Here is an 18936-nt window from a genome sequence, read left to right as displayed (position 1 = left end):
AGGGAGACCAGGCTTTAACTTGTACTCATCTCTTAATCAACAAATTGTTATTTGTTGGGACAATTTGCATTTAGGCTGGTAGAATTTATTGTCTGCAGGAAACTTCTATTTCTGAAACTTCTTTTGTTTCAAATCATACCACAAAAAGACAACATCTGTATGTGGTCTATTGAGTTGAAATGGTATCACACACACGGAAAAAAAAGCTTGAGCATTGTGGCATCAATATGACAATGTCGCAACGAGAAGCTGATGTTGAAATTAATTTCTGAATATGTTGGAACAAATTGAAATGTTTTCCCTAAACTTTGTATGTCAGTTTTCTTAACCCACTGAGATTAAATAGACACATTCCTGCAAATCTCCTCATTCTGTACAAACTTATTTCCTATCAGCAAACCCACTTCATTTTCATTTGTTTTAACCAGAGTACTCGTAGTTTTGGGGAATGCAAGCACTGCTTGCTTTAGGTCACGGCTGTAGCTCTCTTTGCTAATCCTCTTCATCATTTCAGGTTGAACTGGCATGACTAGCCCACCGCTTTAGTACGCCATCCTGCAGCTCCTGAGTTGGCTGCCGCCCGAAAATGACTGCCTAACATTAACTCCGCAAAAGCCCCCGTGGGAATTCACCAGGAGCTGCTCCCGTTTCATGTCGTTACATGGGGTAACCTGGTGCAGAAACGATGCTCCAACCCTCACCCCAAAGACAAGTCCTTGAAGGAAGCCCCTGTGCGCTCGCAGTCAAACAACAGAGAACCTCCTTAAGAGAGAGAAAGGGGGAGGAGAAAGCATCGCTCTCTGGCTGTAGCAACCCCACCTCCCAGTTATTTCATCTTCCTTACAAGGCTAAAGCCAGAAGCTTTCCTCTGCCGCCTGGCTCCCTTAAAAGCAGCAGAGCCGAGCCCCGAGGATCCCGGTGGAGTGTGGCCGGGATGGGAGGCTGACAGGGATGGAGAAGGAGGCACCGGCAGGAGCCCTGCAGAGAGCGCGGCGGCGAAGGCTGGTGCTCTCCAGGGGAGAAGCGTGACCGTATCCTATGAATCCTAAGCCAGGTATCCATTGATGCAGATCTTCCAAAGAAACGTGAAACCAAACCCAAAAAGAAATCACTGAGGGGGAAAAGGTGCAACATGAGAGGTAAATTTATTTTTCATTGGGAAAACAAAAAATAACTGGCTTTATTTCATGTTAAAATCATTGTTGTAAGTAGATGTCTACAACTAGGGACTGAAATACGTTTACTAACATCTGAATACAGACTTTGGTCTGCCTGACTTCAAAAGCAGCACTGTATTAAAAAGTCAGATCAACTAATGAATTCAGGTGTCTCTGAAGAAATTCTGAATTTTCGTTTTAGGCATTCACACCTGAAAACTTTTAAAAAATCTGTTTCTCTGTTTTACTTTCACTACTATTGCTAAAGGCTTTTGAGAAGTTCTATGCACATTGCTTTGGGAGGGAGGGTGGCGGAAAATGTAAAGGAAAGGAGTGGCAGAACCAAAACCTAAACTGAGAATGTGGTAAACTGTCTCCAGCGAGACATCTGAAACGCTCCTGTACCCCTGTTCTTGCAATAGTGCCATTTCTTCAGAAAGATTCATGACCTACTGAGCTGGAACGTCTGTTGACATCTGGTTGAGGTTACTGTAGCTGGTATTTGGGATTCAGGGATATTTTTTCCAGTTTAATTGAAACAAGCTGAGATTGTCTACACATTCTATGAGTTGTTTCCACGCTCTGGCCATTTAGTCTCTCTGAAGGGTGATTCTAGGATGGCTGAATCTGAACTGGAAAAGGGGAAACACCTTGATAGTTCAAAACTGCAGCCCTTCTGTGGGTCACGCTCCCAGCCAAAGTCAGAGTGGCTGGAAGCAGGGAAGCTTTGCCCCTTGTCTGTAAGATGCGCTGAGACAGATGTTTTGCAAATATGCTACTACTGACTTCAGTGTAACTGTAAGCTATGATACCTGGGTTTCCGATTTACATCTTTGCAACGCTGGAGGACTTGGAAATGCTTTTATTCACCAGGTAAAATGACAACCTGGCCTTTTCAGAATAGCTGCTGGGAGCTGTGACAAACCAAGAGACCAGACGATTACAGCACAGCTCCTGCAGATCCTCATCCACGGCATCAGCTGAGCCTTCCAGCGAGTGTGTGCTGAGGTGCGGGCTCAGCAGCCAAGGATGGAAGTGCTGCGCCGATCCTCAGTCTTTGCTGCAGAGGTGATGGAGGTTTTTGACAGATCTCCCACTGACAAGGAGCTTGTGTCCCAAGCCAAGGCTCTCTGCAGAGACTACATCAACTCCAGGCTAATTCGGGCGGGCGTCAGCTGGAGCAAACCCGAGTACAACGCACCAGTGCCTGGCGGTAAGCTGGCCGAGGTGTCCACCATACTGCTGCGACTAGGTGAGTCCCTGCGGGTATGGGTGGGAACTGGAACCTCTGCGGAGCAATTCAGACCAGGCTGCGGTTTCTGGAACTAAGGAGTGCCAAGAGGCTTTTCATGTGATACAGAGGTTTTTCTTCTCTGCTTTGGGCATTTAGATTTGGTTTTGGTGATCTATCCTAACCTGCATTTCCTCAGTCCCTTTGAGCACTGCTCAGCACAGAGTTCCTGCAAAGCTTCTTTTTTTTCTGAGGACTTGCAACAACTTAAAAGCATGATGCAGTCCAAGAAAGCCCAACAGCAAACTAATTTTACCTGCATAAGACTCCAGCTGTGTAACAGTTTTCAGTTGTTTCAGTAGTCTTTCTCAGCTTGGCATTTTAACAGGTATTGCAGTGTTTTCTCCAGATGCAAGGGACTTGGCTGCCGTGACACAACCCAAGCTGGCATCTAGTCGAGTGCTGCTGCCTCTAGACTTGGGCTTCATTGGTTGCTCGCCCAGACACAAGGATGTTTAATTTGGGGGTAGTTGCTTAGACCTGGTGTGTTGGAGAGTTTTTATAAAGCTGCTTTTCAATGACAGTGTGTTGACATTGTGTTGAATTTTCCTTTGCCTATCTTAATCGTTCAGCAGCCATGAGTTTTCTTGCTTTTTGTTGGAGCAAGGAGGAATTGGATGATGTTGCCCAGCATACCCAAACTAGCTAGCCCCTCTGTGGCCAGGTGACTGTCAGAGATGCTGGGAGAGCGATTTGAAGGCTATACCAGTAAGCTGCTTCATGAAGATGTGCTTTGGAGTTGTGCTTGTACCAGGAGCACCCTTGAAATGCTGACAGTTGCCTGGCCTTTTCCTTTAAGTTTTAGCCTCCTGCATGCTTGAGTCAAGCCATTTGTCTTTTGGGATCCCAAAACCCTCATTCTTAGAAGTTGCTTCCAACATCCCTTTTTTTGCCTGCAGGCTGGTATATTAGTTCATTTCTGGCTTGAAAACTACCAGCAGCATTTGCATCTGATTTAATAACACCAGAGTTTAAATAAGTCTGAAGTAACTTTAGCTTGGCCTAACCTACTCAGGACCAGGCTGATCTCCCAACCTTCTTCCCTTTCTCTATTCTTCTGTTTGGTATTATCCTAAATTTCTAAGGCATAGCTGGTTTCTCCTGACTGACTTTTTTTTTCATTCATTCTTTTTTACTTTTTCTCTCCTACGCTGACTTTTCTTCTGTTTTTGTTTCCAGTGGCTGTTTGGGGGGTTTTTTGTTCTGTCAATCTCACTGCCTCTTTGTCTTCCATTTCTTCTCTGCCTGGGTTGGAGGTTGAGATTTGTTTGCTTTCAACCAGATCTTCTGTGGGTGGCCAGGGTGCATGTTAAAGGGCAAGCAGGTGGCAGACTGGATCTGAAGGCGTTTCCTGGATGACTCTCCTGTTAATTATTCGTGTCCAGATGGAAAGATTTGGCTGAGAGTGCCAGGAACTTGGCACTTTCTCTGAGCAAATCTGTTTGGAGAGAGCCATGTGGTACCCGTGCAGCAAGAAGGGTGAGCAGTCCTCCTTATTAGAATGAAGAGTTGCTTCCACCCTGTTTGTTCAGAAATGTTGCCTGCCTCATGGCCTGTCCCTTCCTTTTCTCCTTTGCAGCTACAAACCAGTACAAGGCTGAGTGGTATCCAGTCACCTGCCAAGTACTGTAGTCCTTAGCTGCTTACTAAGCAGTGCAACAAGCCAGACCAGTTTTTTCTCCATGATAGCACTGAGAAGCCTGCGGAGATGAGAAATCAGAGCATTTTCTAGTTGTCTTGCACGCGCCAAGGCAGCAGAAAGGCTGATGACCAGGCTAGTGGGCTAGCAGAGACACTGGGCACAGGTGGTGTGGTTGCGAAGTCTTGGAGAGAAGAAAACCTGTCAGCTCAGTGAGGCTTAGCAGCTAATTAGTGCAATTAATGAATCAAAGGTGGTAAAACCTAATGATATGGCCAGATGAGACACCTCAGACCAACCTGCCATAGGTGCAAGAGGTCTGGTTTATCTGAACTTCTCTCTGCTGGCAAAGAAGAAAGTGCCCCTTTCACTGCTGCACTGAGCTTGTGGAAACTGCCACTGCTGCCCTGCTTGTTCCTCTGTGATTGGGGAAGGAAAGAGGAGAAGCACAGAAATTGCCCTGAATGTTGCAAAGTGTGCAGTTGAGCATCCGAATGTGGACATGGAAGACTGCCACCAATGTAATGTGCTGCTGCAGAGGTCCTGGGGCTGCCGGGGCAGGGAGTGGTGAGCCTGGCACTGTTTTCCTGTGTTTTTCTTCCCCTGATGCTCTTGTCTGCTCTGTGCACTGCTGCAGGGCAGGGCCTGCTTTAGCAGCATATGTGCCTCCAACCAAAACCCAAAACAGGCCCTGATCTCATCTGGAGCCTCCAGGCACTGCTTGTTAAAAGCTGTAAATGGTGGCAAGCAACCAAGGGCTGATCCCACCCTCTTGGCTAACCAGGGGCAGGGCTATCCCTGTTTCCTCGCATTTACAGGGAATCCTGCTCCCTGAGAGGAGAAAACAGCTGTTGAGTAGTGTGGGTAATGTTTCCCCTTATCAGGGCTGACCATGTGTTCACAGGGTTTCCTCTTGCCGTCTGATTGTGTGGGACAATCCTGTAAGCACAAAGGGCCCAGAGCTCATCTGTGGAGTTCTGTTGAGCTGGGCTTTGCCCACACTGTGCTGAGTGCCAGCTAAATTAATTAAGGAACAGTAGCTAATGACTCTGTAATGAGCTCCTGATTGGGGTAGCATCTTCCTTTTCAGTTCCCAGCTAAATGAAATTTTCAGAAGGATTCATTGCCCTCTGACTCGGTCAAGTCATCTAAGTCTTGGATGTAATGCTGTTGTCACAGCTCTCCTTTTCCCCTGGGTGCTCCAGAGCATCCGTGAGCAGGAGAAGGACACAGATTGGCCTTCTGGATCTAAACCAAATAGGCCTCTCCATGCACAATGGGTCTTGGTCCCATGCAATGTTTGCATTGTGTCATGCTCCTACAGCAACTGTGCAGCCCTCGTTAAATATCTGTGAACACCTATAGAGAGAGAAATCCATTGGAAACAGGGCTTTATTAATTCTACTGCTCAGGAATGGTTTGTTTTGCTACGGAGGAAAAGCTTTCCTGCTGTTGCCCGAGCTCCGTAGCTCAAATGTGTGGGAGGAGGTTCTCTGCTTGTCCTCGGTATTTCCGTCTTGGTCTTCAAGCTGGCCTAACACCTCCAGCTGTGTCCCAGCTGGGGAGAAAACAACCTGGAGGTGACAACAGGTGTAAGGAACCTTGTTGCTGAGGAGTCAGCCAGGCAAATGAACATCTCTCTAACCATTTGGAGGAGAGAAAGACCTCCAGATCATCACTCAGCGCCTGTGTGAGCATAAAATAGCTGAACAGATAATCTCTTTGCTCACTCACTGTTGTGCAGCTCTGGGTGGATCCTTGGTTGTCATCAGCCTCCAGCATTCTCGAGTCGCTCTCATTTTGAGGCTTTTTTGTACAAGTCTGATGAGGTGTTGAGAAAGGGCGTATCCCTCAAAAGCTGGCAGAGATGTACATGTCTCCTTTTCTCTTCTGAAGAAAAATGAGATGGCTTTGCTTATCTGAGGCCTGTCTCCTGTGCTGGAAGAAAGGCAGGCAGGCAGCCTGGGAACGTCATTTATCTCAGGGATTACTGCAGCCACACCACTGGTTCAGGGCCACTGCACGTCCCTGCTTCCTTGAGAAGTCCCAGGCACAGGGAACATTAGGAAAGCAGGATGCAGGTGGCAGGAGGTTGCATCTAAGTGACATGAAGCACTCTGCTGCCTGTTTAAAATAAGGTGGAGTTGGGCTTAAGCTTTTGGCTGTAGGGGTATGTGGGGTGGCCCCGTTCCTACCTGGTAAGAGCAGGACTTGGTGTTGTGTGTGCTGACTCCTGACTGTTTGTTTCCAGGGGATGAGCTGGAATACATTCGCCCCAACGTCTACCGGAATATCGCCCGCCAACTGAACATCTCGCTGCATTCGGAGACAGTGGTGACGGACGCCTTCCTGGCAGTCGCCGCGCAGATTTTCACTGCAGGTACTGTGCCCTGGCAGAGATGCAGACAGGGCTGGGAGGAAAGGAATGGGATGGAGCCACCTCTCTCAGAGAAGGCGTGTTTCTGGGATGGCCTGCAAGGTGGGGCCTGGTTTCTGAAAGAGCTGTGGGCAGTTTGGCAGCATGCCCTGCTGTAATGATTTAATGAGAGCTCCTCTGTGCTCTGTTGTTCTGGCAGGGAAATGCCCTGTTTTATTATATCCTCCTGGCAGGTTCTGGCTCATTCTAGAAGGCATCTCCTGTCCTTCCTCATTAGGAGGTGGTGTTACCTCATTGCACAGGGAGATAGCTCATTCCAAGCTCCTTCGCTCACTATTGGCAGCCGCAGAAGATTCATTACATGGGAGTCTCCCTTGTTCCAGAGCATGCTGCTGGCGCTGGGAGCCAGAACCAACTCATCACAAGGGAGTTCCTCTCTTCCTGGCTTCCTTTCCTCCAGCAGCAGCCAGAAATACAATGGAGTCTGCTTCTTCCAGGTGCTGCTTCCCTTTTCTTGTGGTCAGAGAGACAGGAGCCTCGGCCTTCAAGGCTTGCTCCTGACAAACGGGTGTTTTGAACTCCCTCACTGCTTAGATGTGAATGTTCTTCTGCTCCTGCTTGGTCCCAGAGGTTACTGTTGAAAGCAAAGGCACGCTGTGCTGTGTTCCAGTGAGGAGCACTGTCCCTGCCAGCAACTGGGAGGGCAGTCTGGGGGAATCGAGGGAAGAGAAACGTTTTACATAAAGATATTTATGTCAGGCAAACCCTGACACAGCTGTGGGTTTTCTGCAATGTCTTCTTGTGTTGTCCATGGAAGGGATGGTAGCTGTTAGAGACTGGAAGCCAAAAAAAACCAACCCCAAACCAAAACAAAATAAAGACACCCCCCCCCAAAAAAACAAACAAACAAACAAACAAACCAAAACAAACGAAATAGGGAAAGGAACCAAAGATAGCTACTTGCTAGCAGCATAGTAGTGTGAAAACACTGGATCCAGTGACGTTGACATAAGAAGTGTCACAGAAGGCAGTGATTCTTGTTACTTTGCGAGTAGTCGGTACAGGACAGAAGTCCAGGTTTCTGTTGTACTTTCACATAGGCTTCCTCACTGAAACCATTTTTATCTTCACCATCAGCTTTATGTCTTTGTGTGTATGAACTGCATGGGAACCACTGACACCCTGCAGAAGCCCTGTGCTGACATCCTGGACTTCAGATCTGAAGTGCGTTGTGGTGAAGGGCACAGATCATCTTCAGAATCACAACAGGGCAGGTTGAGCAGGGCAGATTTACTTCCCTGAATCAGGAAAACTGAAGCTGTGTAATAGGAAATGGATGGAAATGGATCCTGTAGCCCTCAGCATCCTTTCAAAGCATGCCTAGAAGGGCTTGGGGAGGCCGTGTGGGCTCAGAAAGGAGGAGCTGGGCAAGTATGGCAGGAATGGCTGAGTGCGGCTGTGTGAGGTGCCCTGGCTTGTGCTGAGCTTTACTTGCATCAAGGCTTACAGACAAATGAAGGTCAAGTTTGCAGGCTCAGGTATTTGCACTGCAGGTAAGTAGGTTATCTTCTTGATGACTATAGCTGACTCCATCAGGACTGGCCCACCTCCAAAGCTGAAGTGACACAGGGAATTAAGCCAGAAAGGTGGAAGGCTGCAGGTGGAACAGACTGTGTCAGCCCTGCTGGCTTCTGGGAGTCCTGCTTTTGCCAATGTGTAGTGACAGATTCATTGAGAGCTGCTTTTTTTTGGTGTTCCTCAGCTTCTCAGTTCGGGAGTCAAGCAAAAAGTGTGGATGGTTTAAAATGTTTTTGTTTAAAGTAAAACTAGAAATTGTAACTCTTGGTTCTAAACTTGGGGTTTTCAGGGTAGTAAAGATCCAAACTCAGCCTTTTAAGGCTGGCAATGACAAACTTTGGGAACATGGTAGGTGCCCAGGCTCAGGCTCTGTTGCTGGTGCTGCCCCTCATCTGGGGATGCGGTGCTGTGTAAATGGCTGGTAGTTGGCTGGTGCACAGGGGGTGGATTCAAACCTTCCCAGTGCTCTCTCAGCTCTGTTTTTCCTTCTTGCTCATCTCTGCCTCAGAGCAACTAACAGGATAATCTGTGAGCATGAAGCTGGGGTTGTGTATTCAATTACTTTTATCAATTCGTTATTGTAATTTCTCTTGCTAAAGGCTGCTGAGTGGCACAGGGGAGGAGTTTGCCAATTTTTAACATTCTTGGATCCTAACTGCAGTCTCAAGACTCAGTATTTAATGCTAAATCCAGCAAATCAGAGTTGACTCTGGCAGCCAGACATTCATTCCTAATTATTTTTCATAGTTCAGAGGAAAGAGGCTCTTACTGAGCAAAAGAAACCAGAGACTCAAGTGCAGTCTGAGTTTTCATGCCAATTACCAATGGCTACAGCATCTCAGCATGTTTTTCACTGTCCAGTTTATTAAGAAAGCAGCTGCAGGCACTGCAGTGCCTAAATGTTCTGGGGAGCTGGAGTCACTCAATGCCTTTCTAGCAAGGGACTGGGGGGTTTTGACCCCATCTTACTGGACAGGTTTTCTCCTTAATCTTTTATTAGTCTTCTTCCACACTCTGGTCTGGTTTCGTGTCTTCATGTTGTAGCTCTGACTGGGCTCACTTCCTGTCCACACTGTCTACAAGTCTTGACTAAGCACAAGAACCAGATGGGACCTCTCAAGAAGCCAAGGCTGAGGACATCTGGCAACCTTCTTGGTCCCACTACATGGGCACATTGTGCTATATTTGACTTTACAGGGTGAGTGTCACGAGGATGGAGCCAGGCTCTTCTCGGTGACAAACAGTGATAGGACAAGGGGTAACGGACACAAACTGGAACACAGGAGGTTCCACTTCAATTGGAGAAGAAACTTCTCAGTGAGAGACACAGAGCACTGGAACAGGCTGCCCAGAGAGGTTGTGGAGTCTCCTTCTCTGCAGACATTCAAAACCCGCCTGGACGCCTTCCTGTGTAACCTCATCGAGGTGTTCCTGCTCCAGCAGGGGGATTGGACTGGATGAGCTTTTGAGGTCCCTGCCAATCCCTAACGTTCTGTGATTCTGTGATTCTGTGATTACAGCATTGTCTGTCCCAGTTATCTCAGGTTTGGCTTTTCTCTGGTGTAGCAAGGACAGCTTGAACCCAAATTACTGCAAGATTAACAGCTGAGAATATAGGCAGAAGGTGAGCAGGTCACAGAGCATGGCAAAGCTCCAGCTGTATTTTGCTTCCCTGTTTCCATACTACCTGCTAGTGATTTGGGGTGAACAGAAGGAAAAGGAGATGCATTTTCCTTTCCTAAAGGAACCTATTTCCTCCAGCTGGTAAGAGCTGCTAGGCCTGAGGGCTCTCTAAAAGCATTTGTTGTGGTTTTGTATGGGTTTGGGTGCTCATCAGTTTTTAATCAAGAGTGCTTGGGCTGAAGTGAACCCTGTACAAAGGGAATGCATGGTTAATGGGTTCTCAGGAGAAAAAACTTCTCCCTGCAGAGCAGATGCTGTTAAAATGCATCCCTCATCACTTAGGCCTTATGAGTTGAGCTTTCCGCCTTGTGCATGTCCTTTTTGGCCTCTTTCTTTCCACCAGAGGAAAGTATATTGTGTCTGGCTGTGTGCTCCCGGCTGCTGAAATGTAGCACTTGATCATGTTTCTCTTAGGTCTGGTTTGCAAGTTGGATTTTGATGCTGAGTGGAGCAGAGAGATTTATTTGAGTACCCTCAGATATTGTGGTGCTCCGAGGCTCTGCACATTTGTGTCTCGTGGCTTCTCGAGCTTTCCCCTGGGTTAGACAGGCTGATATGCAGCAGGAGCACTTTCAAGAGCGGTCCTCTCCTACTAATTCATTTTCCCCTCGGCTTGCCAGTGTTTATATACCTTCAGCTCCATGACTGGCCTTGAGTCTGCAACTTGCATTTCTTATTTCTTAAAATGCCTTGTAAGCAACTTTTCACTCTCCATGTCCTTTGGTTCATCTCCGTGAGCAGAAGTCTCAGAGCTTTCTCTGTTTTGATCTCTCCTTTTGGACAAGTTTTTTTCCCATTCCCTCTTGCTGTTAGCTCCTGCACATGCTGGTGTGTGAATAGATTGTCTTGCTTGGTGATGAGTGCCTGTTTCACCCAATGTGGATGCCAGCCAGACCTTTTGAGGAATTTTCAGCAAGATAAGGTGTTTTCTCTGCTCATGTGTGCTGACCAGGTGCAATTCCGGATGCTGAGCCCTGCTGGGTGCTGCTGAAGGCAGAGGGACTGGCCACAGCATCGCCCAGCTTTGGTCTAGAGCAGCTTAGAGAGGTGTCTGCTCTTCCTTTGCTTCAGGGCTTCCCCACAACTTCTTGTGTGAACAAGAGCATAAGCTGTGCCTTGCTGCCCTCATCTTCTGCCGCTGGCAGTGGCAACAGGAGCTTCCATGTGGAGGAATCAGGAGGGGATTTCCTCCTCTCCCACCCCTGCAGCCCGGCTCTGCAGTAACAGGAAAAGCAGACTGAGAGACTGGTTTGACCTTTGCAGGCACGCTCTGGGAAGAGGGGGATAATGGGAAGTGACCGCTGAGCCTTTCACATCCATCACTGTGATAAGCATCGGCCAACAACTTGCCCTCTTTCTGCCGTCTGTGTGAGAGGGAGAGGGACTCTGTTTGTGCACTGGGGAAGCACTCACTTTGTGCACGTCCCTCAACAGGCACCTCTACACAGCAACCTTGGCAGAGAAACCAGGGCTGAAGGGCTTGTTTTCCATCCTCTCTGGGAGGAGACACTTGGACTGGTGTGTCTGCAGGGCAAACTGTTTTCCTAGCAGGAAAACCATGGGTCTCTAGAGCCTTTCACAGGTTGTGGATGCACTTTTCTTCTGTAGGAAAGAGAAACTTGGGATTAAAATGAAGTTAATCAAGACTGCGGCTGTGTGTCTATCAGGGCAGCCTCAGCCCCTGTCAGTCTTAGTTACTGCCATGTAGATATCACAAAGCTAATGGACTTGCTTCAGATACTTAAGAAAGTACTGTCAGTAAAAGCTTGGGAATAAGCCAGTGACCTCTTCCCTGGAATTTTGGGTAACGTTGGTTCATGTAACTCAAGATCCAAGGAGCCACATTTCTGCAGGCATGAAGAACTGTAAAAACTGACTTACACTAAAGCTGAGTATAAGCCAGCTGAGGCTCTGGGCCAGGAAATTGGAGTCAGCACAAGGTAACCCCTTAAAGCCTCTTTCAGTGGGTGGAGAGCTGTTGACCTGCCCGAGGACAGCCCCTTTCTTGCCCGGAGAAGCCCTGTGTCTGGTATTTTGTGATGTGGTTTCATGTCCTCTTCCTGGCTCGTTCTGCTGGCTGTCACGGTGACATGCAATGTGAGAGAGACATAAATGCCGCGAATACCACACCGGCAGTGAACTTCCTGAGCGACAGCTCTGGGGAAGGGACGCTGCAGGGCCTACTGAGAAAGTAAAATCAGAAGAATAACAGCCAATGTAGCTGTATTAATAGCTTCCTCTGATCTGGGAGATAGTGCTGGTGAAGGATAGAGTACGACAGGGGACGCTGAGCTGCTGCTGATACTGGTACTACAGAACCTCACGAAAGGGTCATCTGTAGATTTCGATCTTATGTGAACCATGAGTGAAAAGTGGCTTTATTGGAAGACTGAATGGGTTTTCTTCAGTCTAACAAGCCATTTGTGTGGCTGACATTTGAACAGTTTATCTAAAGTTTAGTTGATTTTATTTAATTAAAAAAATAGCAAGTAATTCTAAAAGTGTTAGTGTTGGTGTTGGTTAGTGTTGGCCCTTTTGAGGTAGTAAGTGGAGGGATTGTGGAAATGCTCTGAAACCTGCATGTGTTGTAAAGGGATGTGGGGAGCTCTGCTGTGGTGTGAATGGGCGTGAGGAGTCCGGGCTCTGCCCTGAAGAGATGGGTCGGGGTGTCTGGGGATCTGGCAGCGCGATAAAGAAAAGAGGAGGCTTCATTTAATATAAGTTGTATTTCAGGGTTTGCTTTTTTAGCCAATAAATTTCTGAGCACATCCAGTTTCTTGACTGTATGTTTAACCCTTTGTGGTCCTTTAATCTAGTGGCTGAACTATTCTTTTCTCCCTCTCTTTCTTGTTGCAAGCCAGCAAGAATGGCTTTCTGTATTTTTAAATACTGAAACTTCACCTGGCTTCTGGCTACTTTTGGGAGAGACCCTGGACAGACTCCACAGAGACCTAATGCTGTAAAATACAAGTGTGCCTGTCAAATACCACTACTCCAGATAATAAAGTAAGGGTGCGGGGGGAATAAACTTCCTAGCAGATCCAAAGGCAATCCACGTGCTGTTGTGCTGTGGTAGTTGTACGTGGGTGCAGAAGGGTTGCATTTTCAGGCCACTGATCCTGATAAAAGCCTGATGAGGGACTGCTGGCAGCAATGTCTAAGCAGGGAGGATTTATGCCCAGTGGTGTTGGCAGTGTGCAAGGGAGGCCCAGGGAGGTTGGCTGGTGCCCAGCACTGGCCTCAAGCACCTCTAGCTAGCGCTAACAGGAAGATGTCTGCTGCTGGGACAACTTCCATGGAGCATTTGCTGCTGGCAGGACAGCCCGGCAGGAAGGCTGTTCTCGAGAAGATTAGGGAAGTGCCTGACCCTTCGTCCCTGCACTGCCTTCAGTGGGGTAGGATATGCAGTGTTAAGTATTGCAGGCAGAGTGACCAAATTCTTGAAGTTGCCTGGTTTTCAGTGGGGTCTGAGACATACACCTTGCATCAAGTAGAGCACCAACGCTCTTGGCCCTGTAGCTTTGCCTCCCTTTTTTTGCACTTGTGTCATGGCAGAACCGACTGAAGATGCTTGCCTTGTGTGCCTTGTGTGTCACAGTGGAACAGTCTCCTCTAGAACACAGGAACGCTTTGTCTTAAAGGTATTTAAGAGTTGTGTTGGAGACAAAAACCCCACGCTGCTCAAACTCTTTGAATTCAGTTGCCTCCTGTGCAACATGTGCGTGGCTGAGTTAATGGCAATATACACCATGGTGGTGCATGTCTTCCCTGTTTTGATGATGCCTTTGGGCTGCTTCCTCCAAAGCCGTGCACCCAGTGCTGAGAGGGAGTCAAAGCATGCCCAGGTCAGATCACTTAATTCTGCTTGTCCAATTTTCTCCAGTCAGGGTTTCCTAGCACTTCTTCTCCCCCTTGGTAGATAGCATGCAGAACTGGGGCTGCACCTGCACTCAGAGCTGCACACATGCAGCGTGGGCACGTGTAATGAAGGAGAGCTGTTTCCCTTGATTATTCGAGACTGAGTTGTGCGTGCATGTGCAAATCTGAATGACTTTTCTTCTTCTCCTAGGCATAACGTGGGGCAAGGTGGTGTCTCTCTATGCTGTGGCAGCTGGGCTGGCGGTGGACTGCGTGCGACATGCGCAGCCAGCCATGGTTCACACCATCGTAGACTGCCTGGGAGAGTTTGTCCGCAAGACCTTGGTGACGTGGCTGAAAAGAAGAGGAGGCTGGGTAAGAGATGCTGTCTGATCAAGCTTGCTTCCACGCAGGCAGACCAGAAAACATCCCAGTTAATGAAAGCAAGAGCACCTCCACTGCAGTTTTGTATGGAAAAACATTGAATGAGGTTCTCTTCCACAGTCCTGTGGCCACCACTGTCCTACCTACACCTGTGCTAGACTCCATCTGCCTCATGGTCCTGTCCTCAATAACATCAGCTATTCTGGTCCTCAGCATTCTCCATAGCTGTGCCAGACTAATTCAGTCCTGAATTAGATATCTATAACCCCATTCCAGTGCCTCTTCTGTCCCTGACCTGAATGACACCGGAGCTGCCAACCAGACTGTAAATAGGGGTCATTCACTTGGGCAACTGTTTTCTAGAAATGAAGCCTGCTAACTTATTTCTTCTTTCATCTGCCTCACAGTTCCCCAAGTCAAAGCTCAGTATATTAATGTGACTTCCCACCATAAGGAATTTTAGAGAGTTATTGAAGTTTGGTAGTTTGGGTCATCCCCTGACGTGACCCTGACGATGTTCCATGAATAACTTCTTCTGATGTAGCTCAAATTGTAGCATGCTCACGAATTGAAGGGCACTCATAACACCCATTGACAGTGGGAGGGCTGGTGGCTCTGTCATTGTCCTTCTCTGAGACTGCAAGTAAGACATGGTGCTGCTCTGTGTTGGACCGCGGCTCCATATCATATGGCTTTAATTTAGGTTCTCTCTATACCCAAGGGAAAGTGCAATGCTCCTGTGGAAGATGGTTCAGAGCAAGAGCTTTACTTTGGTGCTGTGGAGCAGCCAGGCATCTTTCTAGTGACCTCCCCAGGAGGCTGAGCTGACTGTTTGTGTTATTGTTTGGCAGCTGGGTGATGTATGTACATACCAGGGTCCCTGTGCCTTCCTGGAGGGGGTGCAGATGCTCCTTGGAGCCATACAGCCAAAAGCAGTTTGGTGCATTGCTTGGCATGTAGTTTCTCCATGAGTGAAAGCATCTTTTTGATAACAACTAATGGAAAAGTAGTGTTGTTCTGATTTTGGATCCCTTGCATTCCCAAAGTGTCATTGCCACCTTAAATCATCCCTGCTCTCTCCAAAAGTGTGTGGCCTTTAGGCCAACTGAGTCAGGGAACAGTTTGGTTGGGCTGAAAAGTAACCTTTGATTTAAATGCCCTGATCTGTTTCATTTCGTGTCTGCACAAATAATTGTGCCGAGGTAGGTGAAGAAGATATCCTGGGAAAATGACTGATTAAGCAGCACTGTTCCTGCCTGTGAAATCCCTGCCTCTGTATTATTTGAGGCTTTAACTGTGTACCTGTAGAGCTGGTTGACATGTATTCTCTGAAACAATTTTTCTTCTGGGAAAAATCCAGTGTCATTAAAACTGAAACGTTGCATAGGAATGTGTCTCCTCCTAGTTTCCAACTATTTTTTCCCCTTGTTTTGGTGAAACATGCATGTTCTGATAAGTTAGCATCTTGTTTTAATTTTTGTGTTACATGATTAGAATTCAAAGAGAGTGTGTTGATAGTTCCAAATGGATATTTTTGGAAAGTTTGTTGCATAGCAAACAAGCCACAAAACCCATCCCCAGACCAGAAGTGGTTCCTTGCAGCTGAGGAGATGAGTCCTGTCCAGTGCTAGCTCCTTCTGCCCATCATCCCTCTTTGGATGGCCAGCACGCATCTATTGGAGTTGCTGAACCTATGCTGCTTGCTCCTGGGATCTGGCCCTAAGAAAGGGAAGCCAATCTCTCTGTCTGCAGTCAAACAAACTGACTGTAAAGCTGCTGGGTTGTGCTGATTGCAGCCTGTCTCCAGCACCCTTATTGACAGGTTTGGGCTGCAACAAGGAGATATCTTCCCTGTAGAAATGAGTGGTTCCTTTGCTATCTTGTGCTGTGCTTCCCTGGATATTCCTCCTCTTGATCTGGACACTGCAGTGTGAAATTTCCCAGCCTTGTTCACAACTAGGCCAGACCAAACAGCTCCGTGGTGGGGACCCTTTCATCCGCTGCCTGCCCTAGCTGGTTGTTGGTTTGTCTTGGCGTGGAGTCCTTGTTTCTCCAGTGCACATGGCCCTCGTCTCTTATGTTGAGGCTGCCAAGGGGAGTCACCGTGCTCTGAGCTGTTTCAGAAAAGCCACTGTGAAGACCTTGGAAAGGCATTTGACAGCCTCCACTCAGCAGTAGGTTCCCACACTGCTTCCACAGGATGGAGAAAGACCCTACCCTACAAAGTCCAGCCCAAAACAAACCTCTTAAGAAACAACAAATATTTGACCCTTTGAGACATCATCTCTCCCTGGGGAGGGTTTGCAGCCTCGGTAGTGGCTTTCCAGTAGAATAGAAAGATTATTTTAGCAGCTGTTTTGCTACAAAGAGCATGTGACTCGAACTTGTTTGAATAATTAACAGGCAAAGATCAAACTGCAGGAGTTTATCTGCCTCACAAGACTCAAAGACCTGTTTTATTAAGTAGCTTTGAAATGTTCGATTCCAGTGCCTTATCAGGTATGCTTTATTTGGATAACAATAGCTAAGGCAATTGCTAAAGAGCTGAGCAGTTTTGTTTATCTAAGCAAGCACCATACAAATCTGTAAGTGCTTCTGACTGCAGCCCCTCTTGCTTAGCACAGGGCACAGTAGCTTTAAGGAGCTCACACTTTCTTACCTGGAAGTTAACCCTCTGCAAGCTCTAATCCACCCAATGTGTAGATCTGAGCCTTGTACTGGTTCACATGAGACACTAAAGCCCTTCAGAGTTTACATTTCTTATTGATCAGCTACCCTAACATTTGTATATACGTGCAGATAAGTACCTGCACGTCATGACTTCTCTTGACTAAAGAGACAGTTTGACACAACTGTGCTTTAAATATGACACTGTGCAGATCATTAGTATTGGGCAGGCTGAATCGGTTCAGATTTTTTCAATGCAAATAGGGTTTGCAGCAGCATTTCCACACCTTGGTGTTCAGCCTCAGGGGCACCCCATGTGCTGATTCAGCTTTCTCCCATCATCCTGTCCGTTCCCATCCTTCCGTGCCTGTATTCATTGCTCCTGCAGTCTCTCCTTGTCAGTTATTCACGAGCTCAGCGTCTCCTGAAGCTCCCTGAAGAGCAGTGGTGCGGGTGATTCAGTGTGCCAGCCTCTCAGCCTTCCCTGGGAGGGAGGAACTGCTGAAACTGCTTGGGAGGCTGCTGCGGCTGCTGTCAAGGCACCTTTTGTCTGTAGGTGACAGTGGAGCTGGTTCGTGCAGCCGTACTCCCTAACTGGACACAGGGATTTGTCCTTTCAGTCTCCTTTTTGTTTTCTCTAATTATTTCCCAGGTAGGTCAGACGAGGCTCACCCATGTCTTGAACACAGGTGGAAATACCAGAAAGCTTATTGGAGCATTCAGCAGCTCTTGTGTCCCATTTTACAGGGTTCAGAGCGTGACTTCCCTCTGCTCGGTCAATGAGAGACTTGTGCCAGGAGGCAAACTCGGAAATCTGCTGAGCTAAGCTTGTAAAGAAAAAGCTTTTGAGGCTGATGAATATTTGCCCTCATTGTGACCCAATTCTTGTTCACATTTGGCACCCAAAAGCCATTTCTGAAAACTGTGTTAAGTTGATGTGCTTGCAGTGCTCTCTGTTACAGAGCTGCAGTCCAGATCGCCTTGTGCTGGGCTGAAGTTTAGCCACAGACACGACGATATTGCTGGCAGAACTGTAATTTGTTTTCCCCACCAGAAGATGCAATTTTCCAGCTACCTCTGTCCTGTTTGCTTTACCCTCCAGATATTTTCCACCTTCTCCTCTCAATGCCAGTTGACATCTTGTCTTCATGAATTTGCTGGATTGTTGTTATTTTGTTATTCCTTGCAGGCCAGCTTCTATTCTTGTTAATACTTGAAACCAGCTGCCCAAGTGATCTTTAAATCTGGCCCACACGTCTGGGAGGCATCTCTGGCAGCATACATATTTCTACAAACAAAGCTTGCATTGCTTGAGATTTAAATTGGGGCTTGGCTTGCTTGAATGAGTTCCAAATAAAACATAAGGGCAAGAGAAGAAGTGCAAGTAACTTGAGCTGATATTAAACAGGACAATCTCTGGGAAGCATCTTGCTTTACAGAAAAGGCTGGGAATGCTGATATGGCTGAGGCTTCCTAGCCCTCTTGAGAAGAGGAAGAAAGTTTCTTTTATTTAGCTATTCAAAATGCTTGACAATCTTCCTGTAGCATTTCTTTCCCCAGAGGTGGCTGAAAAAGGGAGATACTTCACCTTATTGATGCAGAATGAACAAAGTGGATTTTGAAGAGCTCTCGACCCTGATTTAACAACCTGCAATGTGTGCAAGTGTCAGAGCAAGCATCTGGGGCTGTTGAGAGCATGGCAAAGTGGTGCCACAGCAGCAGTGGTGCGGTGCCATGGGTCATCGGGCCGGGAGGGTCTGCAGTGGTGGCTGACGTGGTTCTGGGCATCTCTTGATGATTTCTGTTCCCTCCTTATTAGGCAGACATCACAAAATGCGTGGTGAATACTGACCCCAGCCTTCGCTCCCACTGGCTTGTAGCTGCGGTTTGCAGCTTTGGCCACTTCCTCAAGGCTCTCTTCTTCGTCCTGCTGCCTGAGAGATGAATATGAATTGCCAAGTGCAGCCCCTCTACCCCATCTCCTCCCCCGCTCCAGAAGCAGTGGTCATGGCAATCTCTGAAGAGGAAGAAGAGAAGAACCAGACAAACAAAAGCCTCGTTCTCCTCTCCCTTCAGCTGGAAGCAGATGACCAACCACAGTCTCTTTTTGCAGCCACAGGAGCCTCTCTCACCATGAATCCTTTCAAGAGTCTCGTTTCCCTGGGTGACTTGTGTGTGTGTCCTGGGCAGTGCCGGTCCCTGGGCACGCTGGCTGTGGCTGGCACAGCCCACACCATTGGACATCTCTTCCTTACGTCCGTGTTGCATGCTGATGCTAGTGCCAGGCAGAGGGGAGGAGGGA

At 47.7% G+C, this 18936-nt stretch overlaps 1 protein-coding gene across 1 annotated transcript; it reads left to right on the top strand.

Annotated features, from left to right (window-relative positions):
• Nucleotides 1-1017: 1017 nt before the first annotated feature.
• On the top strand, nucleotides 1018-18579 carry BOK (BCL2-related ovarian killer). Its single transcript, XM_010193426.1, has 5 exons — nucleotides 1018-1139; nucleotides 2031-2409; nucleotides 6339-6467; nucleotides 13795-13958; nucleotides 18454-18579. The coding sequence occupies exons 2-5, from the start codon at nucleotides 2187-2189 to the stop codon at nucleotides 18577-18579; spliced, it is 642 nt and encodes a 213-aa protein (XP_010191728.1). The 5' UTR covers nucleotides 1018-1139; nucleotides 2031-2186.
• The last annotated feature ends 357 nt before the right edge of the window (nucleotides 18580-18936 follow it).

This window comes from Mesitornis unicolor, unplaced genomic scaffold, assembly GCF_000695765.1.
Source record: "Mesitornis unicolor isolate BGI_N332 unplaced genomic scaffold, ASM69576v1 scaffold21040, whole genome shotgun sequence".
NCBI lineage: Eukaryota > Metazoa > Chordata > Aves > Mesitornithiformes > Mesitornithidae > Mesitornis > Mesitornis unicolor.
The sequence above is the reverse complement of the archived record's forward strand: the minus strand, read 5'-3'. Positions and strand labels throughout refer to the sequence as shown.